Source organism: Dendropsophus ebraccatus, chromosome 4, assembly GCF_027789765.1.
Source record: "Dendropsophus ebraccatus isolate aDenEbr1 chromosome 4, aDenEbr1.pat, whole genome shotgun sequence".
Taxonomy (NCBI): Eukaryota; Metazoa; Chordata; class Amphibia; order Anura; family Hylidae; genus Dendropsophus; species Dendropsophus ebraccatus.
Window position 1 is genome coordinate 56,629,079 of NC_091457.1, and position 22,856 is coordinate 56,651,934.

Here is a 22,856-nt window from a genome sequence, read left to right on the forward strand (position 1 = left end):
ATTGGATATGCTGCTGTGGGGGGGGGGGGGGAATTGTTGGTCTTTGCTGTCTGTGAAACACGGAATGTGGGAACAAGACCTAACTCTTGTCCACCAAAATGGTTGGAGCAGGGCCAGAAATACTCTGTATTGCCAGCACAGACTGGATGCACTCAGAATAGGGATGGTCCGAACCCTCCAAGGTTCGGGTTCGTATGAACCCGAACGCTCGGCATCAGATTCCCGCTGTCTGCACGCTCTGTGGAGCGGGTGGATACAGCGGGAGGACCACCTGGAAAACTGGGATACAGCCTATGCCATACCTAGAATTCATCTGTTAATGCAGAAAAGAGCCTTAAAACTGGTGTACATGGCAAAGACCTGTCTCCAAATCCTGTGAGTGTTGGTAAGTACAGGATTTGGTACAGGTCTTGGCACTATAAGCTGAGCCCTATAGTACAGTAATCAATTAGTGCAAAGAGGGGAGGTGAGCAATGCTGTGGCTTAGGGCCCTATTCCACAGTAACAATAATCGTCCGGATCGGCCCCATTTGGCCCGATTCGGCCGATTATCGTTTGGTGAAATAGAGAGAACGATCAGCCGATGATCGTGTCATCGGCTGATCGTTCATTTAGGGCCAGACTAAAATCATCGTTCCCCCACTGCGCATCGCTACGGTTGAATAGTGGTGCGCGGCGTGCAACCAACGGTTTGACAGGCTGCAGCATTATACATTACCTGTCAGGTCTTCTCCGCGCTGTCTTCATCCCCAGGTACTGCGCGCTCTATCTTCAGAATGGCCGGTCAGCTGACAGAGCGCTCAGCCAATCAGCTGACCGGCCATTCTGAAGAGGAGCGAGGAAGACAGCGCGGAGAAGAAGACCTGACAGGTAATGTATGATGCTGCAAGGACATCGGTAACGATGTCCTTGCAGCCCTCGCTCAACGATCATCGGGCCGTGGAATAGGCCCAGAAAACGAGGGGCGATCTAGCAGATCGCCGCTTGTATACATCGTTGATCAGGCCCTCCTCGGCCCGTGGAATACGAAAATAAGCCTCATTGCTCATAGAGATCAACACAGTAGGGGGTAATGCTCACGTCCGCAGAATTCCGTCTGTGCACGGATGATGTTCTGTGGACTGGACCCTGGAGCTCCCAGCATCACAATCATGATGTCAGCTGCACCAACAGCATTGGAGCTCCCAACATCATTACTAATCATGATCAGGTCCAGTCCGCAGGACAGTCTGTGCACAGACGTGTTTCTGTGGACGTGTGCATTAGCCCTATTAGGGGCGACACCCAGCTGTTGATAGCAGCCAGGAGTTGTTGTGTTTGGAGCGGTTTTGAGTCACTACATACCCTCTTAGGGTGCCCTCACACGTAGCGAATCGCAGCGGATTTCATGCTTCCAGTTTGCAACGAAATCTGCTGCAATTCCATGCACTGTAATTTTGAATAGGATTACATACCCGCAGTGGAATTTTCATTCCCCTGCGAGTATGTAATCCTATTTACAATGACAGTTAAGGGATCCACAGTGGATTTCGCTGCAAACTTGCAGTGTGAAATCCGCTGCAGATCAGTTACATGTGAACCCACCCTTAATGGCTTATTCGCATTAAGAGCTTAAAGGCAAGTTCTGTACATATACAGTCTTCATTGTTTATCTCAGCGTCAGTGGGGAAAGAGGGTATAAGTTAAACAGTCATTGGGAAGACTGGGTAATTTATGTTTTTTTACAGGAGGGGATAAGTCTGTATGATTTAACATATGGGAAGTGTTTCTGCATTTGTTTCAGTAAATTGGCTTCTGCATAGTGTGATGTATTTATTGTGCTTTTACACATGTATTGGGTATAAAGACAAAATAGAGTAATGGAAGGAAAATTAAAATAAAAATAAATGGCAGTTAATGAATACAAAGCCAGGAATGCATTTGAAAAGAGGGGAAATCTCAGTCTTTCCTTTATAACCTGCCCTCCATTAATAATCTTTTCCTGGCTTTGGTATCAATAAGCCTGACTGTGTGAACACACTCTTAAGAGTTTACAATGAGTCTCTGAGAAGGGTATTTGATGTGGTTGAGGTCAGGTTCCCCAAAGTTCCCCAACTATGCCTTCATGGACTTTTGTAGATTTGGACAGTCATGCTGAAAAAGAAAAGGGCCAGAAAACCTAATAGCTGGTACCATGCAGTCAGGCACAATGGTTGCCTGGCATTCGCTAAACCTGATTCGAATATCTATAGTCCATAGAGAAACATGATTTGTGAATCCACACAAGTATTTTCTGCTCCAGGTTTCAATGGCTAGATTATAAAGTAAGTGTCAAAAGTCCCTTACACTTTAATAATCTACTATGCAGAAATACAATAGGTTACAATGTTCAAAGACAAGAGATATGGCCTTTACCACGATTACACTGTTCTAATCTTTAAGAACGTCAAACATATCAGCTCACATTACATGGAAGGAAACACAACCTCATCAGTTTACATTAGAAAATATTTACCTTCTGTCTGAATTTGCTGATTTATAGTTTTTTTTTTTCAGTGATTTTATTATTCTATTTGCCTGGTAAGCTTTGGCTAAGTTTACTAACTCAGTAGAGTACAAAAAAAGAAGGTGTGTGGCTGATAAAAATACATTTTATAGCAGGTTCTAAACAAGACGATCAGCTTGTGTTCCCTAAGTGGGAACATAGTCTCAAACTATAAGGGGGAATTTATCGTTTGCCTCTTTTGTACAGCCATGTTTATACCTGTAAGAGATGTATTTACAGCCAAACTATTGATCAAGCAGCCACACAATTTTTACTGAATTAGTTGTATCTAAGTATATGCTTAAAGGGGTACTCCGGCGGGGGGGCTTTTTTCCGATCTGTCCGGGGAGGAGGTGGCAACGACGGTAGCCCCCCCCCCCCCCCTCCCAGTGCTCCAAACTGCTTACCAGTCACAAATAACCGCACGAGAATGGAGCCGGGGATGAAGGTGAGAAACTTACCTTCATCCTCAGCGCCACATGCCCACTAGGGAAATATCAGCAAGTCTGGATTTTTTTTCTTGCCGCAAAATGACGTTCCAGGAACGTTATGTAAAGCAGGTAGTTACTGCAATATGACGTTCCTGGAACGTCATGCTGTCCTTGCCTCCCCCCGCTGTCCCTAGCAGCGATCGGCCAGCAGGAGGAGGCTGTCTTACACAGCCTCCTCCCGCTGCCACTGCCCGGAGGGGAGCCGCGCTCCCCATAGGCAGTTAACCCCATAGGCGCTGCGGTCTGTGGGACTGCAGCGTCTATGGGGAGGAAGCATAGCAACCCAGATGCTGCCTAATGCGCCTGGGCTGCTATGGTTAAAACGATCAGGTCCCTGCACTGAGGCAGGGCCCTGATCGTTTCAATGAGCTGTCAGTGTACTGACAGCTCATTCACTATATAATACATTACAGCACACATCATGTGCTGTAATGGATTATACATGTACCTGAAAAAGTAAGTTAAAAACACACACAAATACATACATCAATAAATAAATAAAAATAAATAAATAAATATACATAATCCCCATCCCCCCTTTATAAATATTTCCCTATAAAGGAGATACATATATTAACGCCGTAAAAAATAAAAAAATAACCAAAACGACATTTTTTTGTTAATCACGCTCCCTAAAAAATATAGAAAAAAGATATCAAAATGACACATGTACCCAAAAGGTGTACCACTAAAAACGTCAGATTATGCCACAAAAAAAAAACCCCCACACTACTCCATTGGCAAAAAAATTAAAATATTATTGCTTTTGCAATTTGTAATACACAAAAAGTTTTTATAGTATAAATGCCATAAACTATAACAAAAGCTATATAAAATGGATATCACTGTAATCGTACCAACCTGATGAATAAAGATAACATGTCATATGTAATGTTTAGTAAACGGCGTACAAAAAAAAAAAAATGAAAACAGACGCTAAATTGTGTTTTTCATTCGCACCACCTCATAAAAAATTAAATAAATAATGGTCAGGGTGTCACTTGTCCCCCAGAATGGTACAGATGGAAACGTCAACTCGTCTTACACAAATATTTTGGCACCGCAAGGCCTCTGTGACATAGTATAATGGCTAAAAAAACCTGAAATTAAAAATGGCCCAAAATTCCCCAGGTCTCTGTCATGTGACTCGCTACGGCCATATATGGGGGATTTCTAGAAACATTGGAATAAGAGGAATAAAAAATGAGTGGTATTTCTTAGTTAGTATTAGCTGTGTTAGAGGAAAAAAAATTATCAAAATGGAATATCTGCAAAAAAATGAAAATTTTACATTTATCCTCCAACTTGCTTAAATTTGCTTAAAAAACAGCTAGAGGGTTAATAAACTTATGAAATGGTACTTTGAATACTTTGAGGGGTGCAGTTTTTACAGCAGAGGGATTTATGGGGGTAACTTAACATACAGGCCTCACAAATCCACTTCAGAAATGAACTGGTCCCTAATAAAAACTGAATTTTAAATTTTCCTGAAAATTTGAAAAATTGCTGCAAAATTTCAAAGCCCTCTAACATCCTAAAAAAAGGATGTTCATTCACCAAATGACATCATCATAAAGTAGACATGTTGTATATGTTGCAGTAATAAAAGGTTTATGTCACAACTTTTTTTTTCTTAGAACAAGAGTATTTTGAATATAAAGAAATGTAAACGTTTCAAATTTTTGCGCAAATGTGTTTTTTACAAAAATTTACTAAGTGTATCCACCAAAGTATACCACAAACATAAACAGGAGGCATCTGTACTAAAAGGAAAATTTAAGGAAAAGAAATATCCAGAAGCAGTTCTGGAGAAGGCTCTTAATAAAGCGAGGGAGTTAGACAGGAGTTCCTTTTTTCTGGAACCATCAAATACAGAAAATAAGGAAGATACACATCAGGAGGTGAAACTGGTTCTCCCATTCAACTCTAACCATAAACACATAGGCAAAATCATTACCAAACACTGGCACCATTTACAAGACGACAGATTGATTGGCCCCATATTACCCCTGAGACCCCCCATAGTATACTCTAAGGCACCCAACCTTGGTCTACAGATAGCTCCGACTGTAAGAAAAAGAACTGGTAGTTCCCAACCGACTATCTGTCCTGAAATAAATGGTTTTTTTAGGTGTGGCATGTGTAATAACTGTAAAGCCACACAATTTCCAAGACGCACGGAAACAATAATATCAACAGCAAATGGACATGAGCATAAGATCAGAGACACACTCTCATGCAATTCAGAAAATATTATATATGTTATTGAATGTCCATGCCATAAGCAATATATAGGGAGGACCTCTAGAACACTGAAAAAAAGAATAACAGAGCATCTATACAATATAAAAAGGGGATATGAAAAACATACACTCTCAGCCCACTATAAAGAAGTCCATCAGAGTAGACTGAGAGGCACCACTTTTGCAGCCATTCAAAAAGTGGAGAACGAGTGGAGAGGAGGTGATTTTATATCTAAAATGTCAAGACAGGAGTCCAGATTCATTTTTGAACTACAGACAATCACACCCTATGGCCTCAATGCTGAACTAGAAATCTTTGGGTTCCTGTGAGTGGTAAATGTGAAAGGGATATTATTTGGTTGGATTCTGTTAAACCTGCCAGGCTAGGGATGGTGGGGGTGTGACCGATGGACGGTACAGTGCCAGACTGTTTCATCAGTGCCTGGACCGCCCCTTGGTGACTCCCGGCATCCTTCTATATTTCTCTATATTTCTCTACATTCTATATATTTTTATATTCATATATTTCATATTCATTTCATTGTATTCTATTCATCTGTTACCTGACCCATTTATTCTTTCCCAGTTTATTTCCTCATATCTGTTGGTGTATATATACATTTGTCTTTTGGACATGGGCATATGTTTACGTATATGTAAATCTATGATACTACCAAACAACACAACTGGTTAGTCCTTGGTGCCCTAGTGAACATAGTACCTAGACCATATCGCCTGAAACATCAGCACTTTGTCTCACCTGAAATATAATCAACATAAGAAAGAAGCCACATCGGCAAACCTCTCATAAAGAACCCACACAGGGAAGAAGCCACATCCAATGTGGAATACGTAGAACACCTATATGTTCAGATATACTAAGTAAGATCAGATCACAAAGAACTCACACAGGGAAGAAGCCACACCCAGTGTGAAACACGTAGAACACCCATATGTTCAGAACACCTATATGTTCAGATATACTAAGTAAGATCAGATCACAAAGAACTCACACAGGAAAGAAGCCACACCCAGTGTGAAATACGTAGAACACTCATATGTTCAGATATACTAAGTAAGATCAGATGGCAATATAGAGAGAATTCAACTATAATTTCACACATTTATTGTATTGTATTTTACTTTGTCCTTATATGTTGCAGACACATATACATTCTATTACATATTTCTCCATGTAGTGTTACATTTTTTACCATTTTCCATTATTGTTCATTATTCTTATTATTGTGTTTAAACTAATTTCATTCTTCCACTCAAACTGTACGGTGGGAGTAATGCAAAACAGAATAGAGATGTAATGATGTAGACCAATAAATGTTGCTAAGTTGCCGATCTATGTAACTCCATATGAGGTAGTAACAACTATGCAGCAGCAAATGATCTACAGGTGTGGAGAATTACCTGGAAGGATCCATCACAGGTTTTGTGGATTAGTCCAGAATGGATATAAAAGCTGACAGGATACAAGGGACATTAGAGTTATCCAGATTCCTTTTGCTGAGGAAAGGAGCGAGCAGATCTCCTGAAACGCGTCCCGGGAACTCAGGATAACAGAGCCTTTCAGAAACTATACCTAGGTTTACAAACGTAGATCCCGAACCGGAGCCATATTCCTCTGGCACCCTATACAACAGCAGCCGGAAGGAGCGCGCGCTCCCATCCACGCGGACGCCACAACAACTCAAGTCAACGCATATGTTGCACTAGACCGCGATTGCACGGCTCCCAAGCTGACCGCAGAGACTGGTTCACGGATTACCATCACAATACCGCATTTGACTGCAGATGATATCACCAGCAGGGTGAGAGGTGGATATCCCACCACCATTTACCTGTCTTTTAATTCTCCCTTGCATGATCTCATTCTAAAAGGAGTATTATTTATCTAAAGTACAAGTACACCGGCTCAACAACAATACGAGCCTAGGTTAAAAAACCGTGATTCGGGACTACCATTATTTAAGTGGGGTGACCGCGCTGGGCCCGGCGCGGTGCTCATCACTTGGCTCTCTTCTTATTTTTATATATATATATTCCACCATTCATTGGATATTTTATTGTCCATGTGGACGTTTTATCAGATATATATATACGTGTATTTATCCGTTTTTTGTTTTTTTTTTATGGTATTTTTAATTATTTCTCTATGCATTTAGATTATTGCCGTTTATGAATTGTAGCATTAAATATTTTCATTCAATTTTGTTGACATATAATCATTATAGCTACACCTATAGTATTATTTCACCCACTTCTTGAGAGCCTACTACACTGTTATACATTTGATAAACAGGAATATGTAACAAATCTCAGAATAACCACAATAGTTAAAAGCATCGCAGGGTTATAACTACATAAAGAGAGACAGGTCAGATTTGAAAAATAAGCCCTGGGCATTAAAGGGGTAGTGCGGCGTTTAAAAATTATTCACTAAATAACACACATTACAAAGTTATACAACTTTGTAATGTGTGTTATGTAAGTGAATGGCCTCCTTACCCGTGTCCCCCCACCCCCAGAAGTGTGGTGCAGTATACTTACCAGATTACTGTCGACCCCAGCTGCCCTCTTTGGTTGAACGTCATCTTCGGGAAGCCGACCGGACCGCTCCAGCCACGCCCCCCCCTCTGCCGCGTCATCAGCGGCTCAGCCGCGATTGGCTGAGCACAGTTAGGCTCAGCCAACTGCGGCTGAGCAGCTGATGACACAGCAGAGTGGGTCTGGCATAAGGAACGGCTGGAGCGGCCGGCCTCCTGAAGATGACGTTGTTCGACCCAAGATGGTGTGTTATTTAGTGATTCATTTTTAAACGCCGCCCTACCCCTTTAAGGCCAAAAGAGGCTGCAGAGGCAAGGAGATAAAGGCAACTGTTTTTTTTTTTGCATGTTTGAATCAACATTATGCATATGGCTACTAGGTGTCATTCTTCCAGTCAAACAGTAAAATACGCTCCCATCATGCTGATATTTGGTCTTTTCTCAGTTCAAAAAAAAGAGACCAAACACAAGAAGTCCCAGTCCTTTGCCCGATTGATTGACAGCTCTTAGTGAGCTTGCACAGAGCAGGACAAGTCTCCACTGAGTATGTGTACAGCCACTGCATGTCCACATTCAGTAGCAGAAAATCATGGGGTGCTTGCACTGTATGGTCAGTTCTCCTGTCATACATTACCAAAACCTCTGTAACCACATAGTAACATTCTATTGACTGAATTGATGCATAACAAAAACCACTGTTTTCTGGTAAGTATGCAGAGTTCATAATATGATTAGAAAAAATATATATAATTAATTGCAGAGTTGATATAGAGCCTGCATGATTCGTATCCGTACTGCAATCTGTGTTTGTTGTTTCGCGGATCTGCCATAAGGGGCCAGTGAAACAGTCTGACATCACATCTGTTTTTTTTCACACATTTGCACTCCGTACTAGGTCATGCCCAATTTTATGTGGAACAGATTGCATATCTGTAAAGACTTGGATCATGTGAATAGCGCAATAAAAATGAATGGGCCCTAAAATTGCCTTCCAGTACATATCAGCTGCTATAACTGGTGTAATTCTTTCCTTCTGAACAAGGAGGAGATGAGAAGAGTAACCTAAAAGAAGCTGTGGGACCAAGATGAAGCTCATCACACGTTAAAGGGGTACTTCAGCGGCGGGCCCGAGACGATTGAAACGGATCCCGCCTCTGTCACTTACTGGCTGAGCGGAGCTGAGACGTCACGTCTCGGGCCCGTGTCAGACACCCGGAAGCGGCCGGGAACCGGGCACCAGAGCGCAGCGATGCGGGACCCGCCGCTGGAACCGTTGAGGTGAGTGGACGTCTTTTCCCTCAGCCACCTCGTCCCAGCAAAAAAGTGCCCCCCCCCCGCTGGAGTACCCCTTTAACATGGGCCATGGTCTCAAACAGTAACACCCACCAAGGGATGGAGGGGAGAAAGAAAGGAAGACTTGAAAAGACATTTACAATTCTGTGTGACGTTCTGAAACAATCGATTTCCCCCCAGATTACCCCTTTATTTGGCTTTCAGTGCTTATCAAAGCAACAAGACCTTGGAAAAAATACCAAATACCATACCAGGGGGGCAGTACATTGGTGACAGCAGAGAATATATCTTTATTAAAGAATTGTTACAAAAGAAAGTTATAGTGAACAGTATAAATAAATCTCTTTTAAAAAATAAAGACAACCGAAGATATTACTGCACACCTATACCTGGCGTTGGCCCTTGCCACCACTCTACCAGTCTCCTATACTGCATACTGGCCACCATCATACCTTTCTCTGATACAGCACATAATACCAAAGCCCTATTACTCATCTTCACCTCTCGCCTCCCCGCCTATTATATGCCCTGTCCACACAGTGCACCTCACAATGCACTAGTGATACAAGCCTCCTCATAGTCAGCAATATCACCACCACAGTGCACTATTACCCATCTTCACCCCCCATCTTTTACTAATGTCAGAACCGTCCACCACACCGCAGTGCACTATTATCAATCCCGCCATATCCTGCACTATTACCCATCACCACCTCCCTGTCAGTCCTGTCCCGCACTATTACCTGTCACCGCCTCCCTGTCAGTCCTGTCCCGCACTATTACCCGTCACCGCCTCCCTGTCAGTCCTGTCCCGCACTACTAACAGTCACCACCCTCCTGTCAGTCCTGTTTCGCACTATTACCCATCACCACCTCCCTATCCCGCACTATTACCCTTACTCAACACCTCCCTGTCAGTCCTGTTCCGCACTATTACCGGTACTCACCACCTCCCTGTCAGTCCTGTTCCGCACTATTACCGGTACTCACCACCTCCCTGTCAGTCTTGTTCCGCACTATTACCGATACTCACCACCTCCCTGTCCCGCACTAATACCGGTACTCACCACCTCCCTGTCAGTTGTATCCTGCACTATTACCCATCACCACCTCCCTGTCAGTCCTGTCCCACACTATTACCCATACTCACCACCTCCCTGTCAGTCCTGCCCCGCACTATTACCCATACTCACCACCTCCCTGTCAGTCCTGTCCCGCACTATTACCCATCACCACCTCCCTGTCAGTCCTGTCCCACACTATTACCCATACTCACCACCTCCCTGTCAGTCCTGTCCTGCACTATTACCGGTACTCACCACCTTCCTTTCAGTCCTGTTCTGCACTATTACCGGTATTCACCACCTCCCTGTCCCGCACTAATACTGGTACTCACCACCTCCCTGTCAGTTGTATCCCGCACTATTACCCATACTCACCACCTCCCTGTCAGTCCTGTCCCGCACTATTACCCATACTCACCCCCTCCCTGTCAGTCCTGTCCCGCACTATTACCCATACTCACTACCTCCCTGTCCCGCACTAATACCGGTACTCACCAATTGCTTGTCAGCTGTATTCTGCACTATTACTGGTACTCACCACTTCCCTGTCAGCCGTATCCCGCACTATTACCGATACTCACCACCTCCCTGTCAGCAGTGTCCCGCACTATTACCCGTACTCACCACCCCCGTCAGTCCTGTCCTGCACTATTACCGGTACTCACCACCTCCCTGTCAGCTGTATCCTGCACTATTACCCATCACCACCTCCCTGTCAGTCCTGTCCCGCACTATTACCCATACTCACCACCTCCCTGTCAGTCCTGTCCCGCACTAATACCGGTACTCACCACCTCCCTGTCAGCTGTATCTTGCACTATTACCCATCACCACCTCCCTGTCAGTCCTGTCCCACACTATTACCCATACTCACCACCTCCCTGTCAGTCCTGTCCCGCACTACTAACAGTCACCACCTGTCAGCAGTGTCCCGCACTGTTACCCGTCACCACCTCCCTGTCCCGCACTATTACCCGTACTCACCACTTCCCTGTCAGCCGTATCCCGCACTATTACTGGTACTCACCACTTCCCTGTCAGCCGTATCCCGCACTATTACCCGTACTCACCACCTCCCCGTCAGCAGTGTCCCGCACTATTACCCGTACTCACCACCCCCGTCAGTCCTGTCCTGCACTATTACCGGTACTCACCACCTCCCTGTCAGCTGTATCCTGCACTATTAGCCATCACCACCTCCCTGTCAGTCCTGTCCCGCACTAATACCGGTACTCACCACCTCCCTGTCAGTCCTGTCCCGCACTACTAACAGTCACCACCTTCAAGCAGTGTCCCGCACTGTTACCCGTCACCACCTCCCTGTCCCGCACTATTACCCGTACTCACCACTTCCCTGTCAGCCGTATCCCGCACTATTACTGGTACTCACCACTTCCCTGTCAGCCGTATCCCGCACTATTACCCGTACTCACCACCTCCCCGTCAGCAGTGTCCCGCACTATTACCCGTACTCACCACCCCCGTCAGTCCTGTCCTGCACTATTACCGGTACTCACCACCTCCCTGTCAGCTGTATCCTGCACTATTAGCCATCACCACCTCCCTGTCAGTCCTGTCCCGCACTAATACCGGTACTCACCACCTCCCTGTCAGTCCTGTCCCGCACTACTAACAGTCACCACCTTCAAGCAGTGTCCCGCACTGTTACCCGTCACCACCTCCCTGTCCTGCACTATTACCCGTCACCACTTCCCTGTCAGCCGTATCCCGCACTATTACCCGTACTCACCACCTACCTGTCAGCCGTGTCCCGCACTATTACCCGTCACCACCTCCCTGTCAGCACTGTCTCCCATCTCCCCGTACACACGCCTCCTCAGTGTCAGCCCTAGCCACTACACAGCGCTGCACGACTACCATGCCCCTCACAGCACCAACCAGAGCGGAATCCTGCGCCACGTGACTATATGTGTCACGTGAGGCTCCGACGTCACAGGGTCCTTATCGAGAAGGGGAACTAGCCGCTACTGAGGCCCCGAACGCTCGACACCGAGAAAGTTGGTGTGGGGTCAGAGAGGAAGGCGCTAAACCGGGGGAAGGGCGGAAACCGGTGCGGAGAGGACGGAAAAGCTGAGTGCGGTATACCGGCACCGATGAGTGCCACACATTGTGGTTCTGACGAGTTGGACTTCAGGCTCTTATTCGGGGAGGAGGCGACACAGCCCGTAGGACCGGCAGGTAAGCCCCAGCCCGGGTGTCTGCTCGTGTCGTTGTTGACAATAGGCGTGCGGTGAGTCACTACGTCATTCACGTGTGGAGGGAAGTGGCGGGGGGTGCAGGTGTTGTGGTATAACCGTAAATAGTAACCTGTGCGGCGGGGTCCGATGTGCTGACGTGCCGCCAGGGGGCGCTGTGCTGGCTCCATAGGCGTCTAATAATAAGGCAGCAGTGAGTGACATGTGTGGCGGCTGGGTGGCAGTTGTAGGCTGGGCACGGGCTGGCGTCATGAACTCTCTGGAGTTTGCCGACAGGGCAGGAAGCTGAGGGACAGCCGTGCGCCTCCTCACCGGCCCTGTCCTTGTGCTGGGAATGTCGCTGTCAGCAGGCGCCACATCACTGCCCTCTCAGCGGGGAGAAAGCGGCGCGTCGTGTTGGACGGAGTTTGTTTACAAAGCGCGCAGTGTGCACGGGCAGCTCTGCCGCCGGCCGGTTACGGGCAGATGGAGCTGTCACCTGTGATGGAGCGATCACACCGACCTGTCATAGCGGAGACTGCCCCTCAGTGAGCGCGATCCGCGGCGGCTGCGGCCGGTGCTGCCGGGAAGGTGACGGGTGACACTGACAGCGGTACCGGCGGCGGCACAAGTCGTGTGAACGGTGGTTGGAGATCAGAATTTATTTAGTCTAAATTTGTAGTCGTTAATGTTCAATGCTACTAGTGATACATACGTGTGTACAATACTAGTGATACATACGTGTGTACAATACCAGTGATACATACGTGTGTACAATACCCGTGATACATACGTGTGTATGATACTGAGAAGAAGAAAAAGCATGTATATAGTCAGCCCTCAGACGAATGAACAAACATGTCTCCTGGTTTGATTGCTTATCAGTTTGTGCACGGAGAGACTTCCCCTGGACTCCGGGGTATCATATACAGAAAGAAGAAAGGATCCTCTCCAGCTCAAATAATTTTAAATGCTTTATTGGACATACATTTAACACCGACGCGTTTCAGACCCCACTGGGTCCTTAGTCATGGTTTTCTGAAATCAATTCCGCTGTATTCATAACGTCCATAGGAACAACAGTTGAAGTAATTACTGTATTAACATCTCGCAAGGAGTGTATATCTGGCGAGATGTAAGTTTGAGTCTGAATGTAGCCTTATATACACCAAAATTCAGTTAGGCAGTATTCCCTCACTCAGTTACTATTATTGTCTCACATCTGAATGGGGAAATAAGTATTGTGTAAAGGAGACCAACATAATTGGGGTTCTAGTTACTAAACGGCAAACCAACAAAAACACAACTGAACCTCGAACTGATATCAATATAAACAAATCTTTATTGTATAAACTGTTATAAATTTATAAATTGCTCTTTGTCATTTCATGTGTGTTTTTTAACAATTCATACAATAAAGATTTTTTTATATTGATATCAGTTCGAGGTTCAGTTGTGTTTTTGTTGGTTTGCTGAATGTAGCCTTAGGCTGGGTTCTGCGTTATTGCTGTCCGTTTAACGTATGCGTTTTAAAGGAAAAAGAGGTTGCAAAACTGGATGGTAAAAAGGTCCTGTAAATTGTGGTCTATGGATTGGGAAGCCCTGTAAGTTCTGTCTGCAGGGCCTGTGTAAATAAGCTCTTACATTATAAAAAAAAATAAAAAATAGACTAGACCCGTTGTTTTTTTTTATTTTTTAATGTACACAAAGACATAGTGGACCATGTTTTTCTGTACGTTAAAATTAATGGATACAGAAATGCAGCCTAGCATTGAACGTAGCCTTAGTCAGCATTCACATATTTCAAGCATTTGTAACCCATTTAAATATCTTGGTAACATGCACGTTCTTTCTGGTCTCTTTCAAGAGTTCGTTATAGACATTAAAATACCGTAACAGTGTTTCAAAGGGAAAATTGACATACCTATTAGTGTAAATCCAGCCCAACCCTCGACTTCTATATTGTTTCAAGACTTTGACCATTGCCATGCCTGATCAGCTCAAATTGTAAACACAGATCAATTTATTGATTGTTTTTTATAGTACAATCTGAGGTTTCTTGTTACAGGCCCAAACAAAATCTCCCAGTGGTCTACTTGGGTCTTTTGGCGTGACCCCTATTATATACTCTGCTGTCTTTGTCCTTTGGCCAGCCATGCACACTTGGCTTTAGGTTGTAAACACACGGGGCCCTGGCTTCTGTATTTTAGATACATGTGGCCGATAGCCTTTGTGTGGTCACTCATAGATTGACTGACTGACTGACTGACTGACTGACTGTAGGTTTCAAAAAAATAGTGATGTTGCTAATAATCTGACCCTAGGACATATTTAAATCAGTTTTAGTGTTTCACTTCCTGGCATTAGTTGATTTGAAGTAATTTTGTTTTGCTGAACTACCCCTCTAATATACTTTTTTAATGATATGCAGTCTTTTTCTGTGCTCTGTATCTAGTGTTTTTGTAGGGATCTTTTTTTTCCCTTTTGTACATTTCTGCATGTTAAGAAATCTCCTGGTCTACACAATAAATATACCCATAGAACCTCATCACTTCCTAGAGGCTTAGGGCTCGTTCACACAGAGCAAAAGCAGCTGAATTTCTGCGCTGAATCAGCGCTGAAATTTCAGCCGTTAAAATAGGTGCAGAGCTAATTTCCATTGTGTTGAATGGAAATTCTGCTCTGCAGTTCACACGGTGGAATTTCCGCACTGAACTAATCCGCTTTCCGCCAGAAGAAAGAACATGTTCATTCTTCTGCTAGCGGAAGCCTATACAAACCAATGGGGCTCTGATTTTCTGTTTCAGCGCGGAATACGCGCGTATTTAGCGCGGAATACAAGCGGAAATTACACACGGAATCAGCGCGGAAATGGGGAAAAAAGGGGGGAGGAGGATTCTAGTATACTGGTATAGTCTAGTTTACTCGCCAAATACTCGCTGAATTTCAGCGCTGAATGCATGCGGATTCAGCGCGGATTCCTTGAGTATTCTGTGCTGAATTTGTCAAGAGCTGATTACGAGCTGAACACTTTCCTAGCGGAATACGCAGTGATTCTGCTTACATTCTGCTCGGAACTCAGCGTCAGTTGATTTCAGGCAGAAATATTTCCTCGCGTAATCCACCCCTTTTGCTCTGTGTGAACATAGCCTTAGAGTGTAATTCTGTTCTCCATTATGGTGGCTCCTGCGAGGTTATGTTTATGTATCCGATCAAATAGCTCATCCATAGTGCACACTCATCCATAGTATAAAGAAAGTATAGTGTGCTGTATGTTTATGTTTTTTTTTAAGCATGGGAAACCTTCATTAGTAACTGATGCTTTGCTAGCTTTGCTCAAAAGAATCTGCCATATTGACCCATATATATTCCTTGTGCTGATGTATGGTGCCTCCATGAGCAATGTTTCTATGGGTAAATAGTAAATACAACATGCATTTGAACACTCAACAGTCTTCAGGTAACAAAAACGTGTGTGCCTTCATGTATTTTGTGAGGCAGGGAGGTACCATATGGGTCCTTAAAGTACTGTGGCTTCCACATTTGGGATGCATGAGTCCTTTAAGAGCCACTCAGCAGTAACCTAACTTGCTTGATCGTATGGGCTGGTTGTCCTTTCAGTGTCTCCTTTACCCCAGCTATGATGTCACTCCTGTCCCACTGACTGCTCATGTGACTATCCGCATCGCACACCAACTGCAGTATGGATCAGATATCGCTACCTGTTGTTTGTGTGTCCTCGGGATGCATAGGGAAATTGACTTCTTTTCCATACAGCAGTAGTTGTGAGAATTGGACAGTACGGCATCATAGCATTTTACACTTCATATGTAGACAGTTATAGCTAATTTTGTGGAAATTATTATTTTAATGGGGCTTGCTCCATAAGCAAATAAAGCTATTCCAGCCACAGAGGTTTTGGGTCTCTAAGTCACCCTGGCTTTGCCCAGGTTCTGCCCACAACAGCTTGAGCGACATCCCTGCTGCTTACATTGTTGCTTTCTATCTTCAGCCCTCAGGGAATCACTTAAGCTGTGGTGGGTGTCATGTTATTATTCAGTAGGTACATGTACAAACAAAATCTGACACATAAATAACACCAACTCTCTAGACACTCCAAAATGTGATACTACAAGTATTTAGCCAAGCAGCCTGCAGCCATTCTTACAGCTGTGGTTTTTCTATATTAAAGTATCTGTGGCAGTGCTTTCCACAGAACTGGGGCAGCACAAGCAAAGCCTGAAGGATATTAGTTTTTAGATTGCAGAACACAGAGCCTAAGATGGGTGCTAGAAAGAAGTAAGTAACTATTATTGGCTGGCTACACCCTGTTGAGGCTTTGTGGGTGAGAGCGATAAGTTTAAAGCGACTCTGTACCCACAATCTTACCCCCCAAAACCGCTTGTACCATGATCTGTTATGCTCAGCCAATCGCGGCTGAGCAGCTGATGACGCGGCCGGCACTCGGGAAGATCGGAGTTGTTCGGGCCGGCCCGCCGAAGATGACGTTTGCCACAAGATGGCGGACGCGTGTCGGCACGGATCAGGTATGTATAATGCACTACACTTCCGGGTACACGGGTGGGGGTGGTGGGACACGGGGAAGGGGGCCATTCACAGACATAACATACATTACAAAGTTGTATAACTTTGTAATGTGTGTTATTCTGTGAATATTTTTTTACTGCCGCACTACCCCTTAAACTTAAACGGCTCGTCAAGTTAAAGGACAACGCGCGCGCACATCGGCAGCCTTTTCGCTTTCGTTCATGCCATGGAAACCCGGAAGTGCGGCTGCGTTCACACGTAATGGATCGACAGCGGGTTTCTCGCTGCGGATCCCTGCCCTGTCAGGGCTCCAGACTAAAAAATTTACCTAGGAGCCATTGGCTCCTAACCTGAAAAATTTAGGCGCCAAATAGAATATTTGGTCGCCAACATTTTAAACCATGTAAAATTAATGTTATGTTAAATGGGACTTACTGTGTGCAGAGGCCACGGCAGCATCCTCCTCCTTTAGATTTTCTATTTTCTTAGTTTGAAAATGTTCAACATGGAAACTTGCAACCTGACAACCATATACAGTCTGACAACCATATACAGTCTGACTCAGTACTTCAGCCTCACTTGGCTAGCCTTTTAATGAGGCTTACTCTTCTGAACTTGAACTTAAAGGGAACCTGTTGACCCCCGTGCCAGGGTGACAGGCTCCCAACCCCCCGTTAGAGCCCCCTATACTCACCTCATCGCGCGGGGTCCCGCTTCTGAAGATGGTCGGGTCACGGAGATCTCAGCCGCTGCAGCCCGGCGTGCGCTGAGAGATGAGTCCAACGCTCATAGAGAATGACAGGAGAGTCCAGCGCTCCGTCATTCTCTATGAGGGTTGGACTCATCTCTCAGTGTGCGCGCCGGGCTGCAGCGGCTGAGATCTCCGTGACCCGACCATCTTCAGAAGCGGGATCCGGCGCGATGAGGTGAGTATAGGGGGCTCTAACGGGGGGTTGGGAGCCTGTCACCCTGGCATCGGGGGTGACAGGTTCCCTTTAAAAGCTTGCAACAGTCTATACAGACTGAGCTAGACTTATGACTGCAGCCATAGTGACCCCCCCACAAGATGAGTATATAGATAGATATATCTCTCACCTAGTGACTAATGCAAGTGACCCCCTACAATACAGACACCTGAGGGGCCCTGATAATAATTGTGCATATATCTATCTCCCAGTGTCTGCAGCCAGTTTGCCCTACACTTATAGATGGCCCCCTCCCCATTATAGATGCCCCCTTCCCCCCCATTATAGATGCCCCCTCCTCCCCCCCATTATAGATGCCCCCTCCTCCCCCCCATTATAGATGCCCCCTCCTCCCCCCCATTATAGATGCCCCCTCTCCCCCCCATTATAGATGCCCCCTCTCCCCCCCATTATAGATGCCCCCTCTCCCCCCCATTATAGATGCCCCCTCTCCCCCCCCATTATAGATACCCCCTCCCCTTATAGATGACCCCCTCTACCCCCATTATAGATGCCCCCTCTTCTCCCCCCCTTATAGATACCCCCTCCCCTTATAGATGACCCCCTCCCCTTATAGATGACCCCCTCTACCCCCATTATAGATGCCCCCTCCTCCTCCCCATTATAGATGCCCCCCCCTTTCCTCTATGCTAAGCAGTATTTAAAAAAAATAAACACACAAACTCACCTGACAACCCGCTCCCCCGGCGATCCTCTTCTTCTTCGGACGCTGTCCCCGGCTGATGTGGGTGTCCCGTCCTATCCCCGGCAGCGCGGCGCGTCAGTGAGCTCCCTGTACGCCGGGGCTGTGACTTCTGACACAGGAAGCGTCTCTGACGCGCGCTTCCTGTGCCGGAAGTCAGGGCCCCAGGCAGCTCACTGATGCGCCGCGCTGCCGGGGATAGGATGGGACACCCCCGGCAGCCGCGCATCAGCCGGGGACCCGGACTTAAAGAGACAGCGCGCCGCCGCCGGGGCCAGTCGCAAATGGCGCCCAGATTAATAAATCTGGGCGCCATTTGCAAAATATTAGTCGCATTGGCGACCATTTTGGTCGCCATCTGGAGCCCTGCCTGTACACCCTATGTGCAGACAAACTCGCAGCAGAATGCACATCCCGCTGCGAGTATGTCCGCAGCCCACCCTGTTAACCCCCCGGCCGCCGGAGCGTATACATCTCCTGGTCCCCGCTCCAGCTTGCTTCGTGGCTTCTCGGCACATCCTGCTCGGCCAATCAGTGTGCTGCCCCACCTCAGTTCACTGATTGGCTGAGCGGGACGTGAAGACACCGGGAGCCCCGAAGCAAGCCGGAGTGGGGACCCGGTGAAGTATAGGCTCCGGCAGCCGGGGGGTTAACTGGGTGGGCTGCGGACATACTCGCAGTGGGATGTGCATCCTGCTGCGAGTTTGTCTGCCCACAGAGTTTACTGGGCAGGGATCCGCAGCGGATCTCGCTGCGAATACACAGCGAGAAATCCGCTGCGGATCCAGTACGTGTGAACGAACCCTAAAGAAGATCTGAAGACGCGGACGGTGTTGACGGGGACCGAGGCCGGCGGGAATTTCGAATGGCGATCGACTGAGGAGGGATGGGGAGTATAGAGTTTGTGTCTGTTTTTTTTTTTTTTTTTTTCTGACGCCGGAGTTGTCCTTTAGGGTACAAACACACACGCCATATACGCAGCGTATTTACGCTGCAAATACGCAACAGATATGCAGCAGATTAGATCTAAACTGAACACCGCATCAAATCAGCTGCAGATCTGCTGCGTATTTGCTGCGTATCTGCTGCGTATATACGGTGTGTGTGTTTGTACCCTTAGGGCATAAACCCACACACCGTATACGCAGCAGATGTCATGGGGAAGATTTGATGCTGTGTTCAGTTTTTTAGATCTAATCTGCGTATTTGCTGCGTATCGCAGTAGTAAATACGCTGCATATACGGTGTGTGGGTTTATACCCTTAAAGGAAAATCTAACCTGCTCATATGCCCCTAAAGTGCATAGGGCCCTGAGGATAAGTCATTCTTAAATCTCGGCGCCGTCTCTGGGTTAATTGTAGGTTCCATATGCTACTGAGGCATTTTGGTGCACTGGAGGTGGGACTACCATCCTCAGTGCACCGATTTGCGTCACCAGTCCGCTCTCCTAGGAAATATTAGCAGAGTGCCGCCATAAAATTTAGTAGGAGGAATGGGCCTGGGAAGGAGGCAAGTTTGCTAAATGGATTTGTTTGCAAAAATATTTTAAAAAGTGCTGTAAAAACAAACAACTTTTGACATTGTAGAGAGACATGTCAACAGTTTTGATTGGTCAGGGTCTGCATGTTTAGGCTGGGTTCACACTATGTATATTTGAGGCTGTATTTGGTCCTCATGTCAGGTCCTCATAGTACCCAAAACCAGGAGTGGATTGAAAACACAGAAAGGCTCTGTTCACATAATGTTGAAATTGAGTGGATGGCCGCCATATAACTGTAAATAACTTCCATTATTTCAATATAACAGCCGTTGTTTTAAAATAACAGCACATATTTGCCATTAAATGACGGCCATCCACTCAATTTCATCATTGTGTGAACAGATCCTTTCTGTGTTTTCAATCCACTCCTTGTTTTGGTTGCTATACAGCCTCAAACATACAGCCTCAAATATACGTAGTGTGAACATAGCCTTAGGCTGGGTTCACACTACGTATATTTCGGTCAGTATTGTGGTTCTCATATTGCAACCAAAACCAGGAGTGGATTGAAAACATAGAAAGGCTCTGTTCACACAATGTTGTAATTGAGTGGATGGCCGCCATTTAATGGCAAATATTTTCTGTTATTTTAAAACAACGGCTGTTATATTGAAATATTGGCCGTTATTTACTGTTATATGGCGGCCATCCACTCAATTTCAACATTGTGTGGACAGAGCCTTTCTGTGTTTTTAATCAACTCCTGGTTTTGGTTGCAATATGAGGACCACAATACTGACTGAAATATACGTAGTGTGAACCCAGCCTTAGACTGCGAGCCATATGAGTCCTTATTTTTTGCAACTTTATTTTTCCATAAAATATGAAAACAGGAAAAAAATATTTGTGCAGTGAAATTGCAAAGAAAATATATATTTTTTTTTAATTTTGGGGATTTCATGTTTACGCCATTCACACTGTGGTAAAACTGACAACTTTGTTCCTCAAGTCAGTACTATTGAAACAAAAGTTAGCTTATATAACTTTTATTTTATTTGACTGCTTTCAAAATATTTAAAGGGATTCATATATATTTTTAACTTACCAATATATACTTATGTAGCCTACAAACATAGTTGAAAGCCATTCTAATGTACACAGTACTGATATGGCATACACAATATTAGCCACAACTGGTAGCTTAGCAGAAAAGCTCTGGTATTTCTTAGTAATTCAAGTTTTTTTAGTTATTACATTGCTTTCAGCCTCAACAATGTAACTAATGCATAGTAAATGGGTTTTATGAACAGTGGATCCTTGGATGCAAAGATTTCACTATTCAAAGTGTAGGATAGTATGGTTCACTGCAAAACAAATAAACAAATGAAATAAATAGTAAAACCAGTTCTTTATTCCAATATTAAATATAGATATGTAGATGAACATGAACTCATGATAATAAAGATGCACACATAGAAAAAATTTGGGTTTAAACATAGTTCAGAAACAGAAGTCCAAGTATGGAAAGTACGTGATAAAACATGAAGACCAAATTCTTATCTTCTGCTTGTAAAAACACGTTTACAGAATTTGCACATACCACCAGTTTGACTCACACAAACTGAACATCAATCAGTGGAGTAAAGGAAGAACCAAAAAGTGCATTGAAAAACCTAGGGGAGGTTACTATTCTCTTTACCCCTATCTGATGGTTGCTTGTCATAAGGGAACACTTCTGTCAAAGGGTAATTTTTTTTTTAAAGGATATTTTAGTTTTTTGGTTGCTTTTTGTGCATTTTGGCACTTATGCATTTCAATAAAATACTAAATATGAGAATTCTTTAAACACCTAAATGTTAGGTCAGACTGATCTCAGTTTACAACCTGTTGCAAATGTAAGATTTTATGTCTGAGGTTCCATTAGAGCACCCTTTCACACTGCACTAGCAGCCATGGATAACGCTTGTGGTATTGAGCTGCGGTAATCTGTACCACCGGACAGCGCCCCCAAACCATTGGCACGGTTTTGTAGTCTTTATCAAGGCATATCTAGTGCCCAGGTCTGTATGTCCCCTAGGGTCGGTACTGGGGATACAAATAACTTTTTTTTCTGGTAGCGCTGTGTCAATGAGGTGGGGCCTAGAGCATTTGTGCCCTAGGCTTGCAGCCCCTCTCTTTCTCTGAATTTCTTCTTCTCCTCCTCCTCCTCCCCCCCCCCCAAAGGGGCATGCCGTAAATTAAAAATAACAGGTAAAGAGAAGGGGTGCTGCTGACCTTGGGCACAGGTACTCTAGGCCCTACCTCATTGACACCGTGCCGCCGTAATAAATTATTATTTTTTTTTAGTTTAAATAGCCGCAGGAGATAGGAAGACCCTTGGGACCGGACATTACTTGATGAAGATGATAAAACGGTTTAGGTGGTTTGGGGGGCTGTCCGACAGTACAGATTTGCTCTAAGGGCTAGTCACAGATGCTAGACTTGTGATAGGGGCAATAACAGGGAAAAATAAAGGAGTCAAAGTATATAAGCAATACTAATCTACTAGCTGATGGATGTAGCTGTAGTAAAAATGTTATATGTAACTATTTAAAATAGTATTCTCTTTTTTTCTGGTCTAGTTACTGTATTTCAGTAAAACTATGTGAACATCCAGGGTTTTACCATCTCAACTAACGAAGTTAAACTTCTAGAACTTTTTTTTTTTTTCAAATTTATAAATATATTTACAAAAATATTTACCTTGACATGTGCTACATGTTTAACTTTGAAAGTTGGGATGGAAATGCCCC

The 22,856-nt window shown here is 45.0% G+C and overlaps 1 protein-coding gene across 1 annotated transcript in view; it reads left to right on the top strand.

Moving 5' to 3' along the window:
• The first annotated feature begins 12,089 nt into the window (after positions 1-12,089).
• NFATC3 (nuclear factor of activated T cells 3) overlaps positions 12,090-22,856 on the top strand; it is a 69,651-nt gene continuing 58,884 nt past the window's right edge. The window contains exon 1 of the mRNA XM_069965897.1: positions 12,090-12,372. Coding sequence (XP_069821998.1) covers positions 12,288-12,372 — 85 coding nt within the window. The 5' untranslated portion in view covers positions 12,090-12,287. The remainder of the gene's footprint in view (positions 12,373-22,856) is intronic.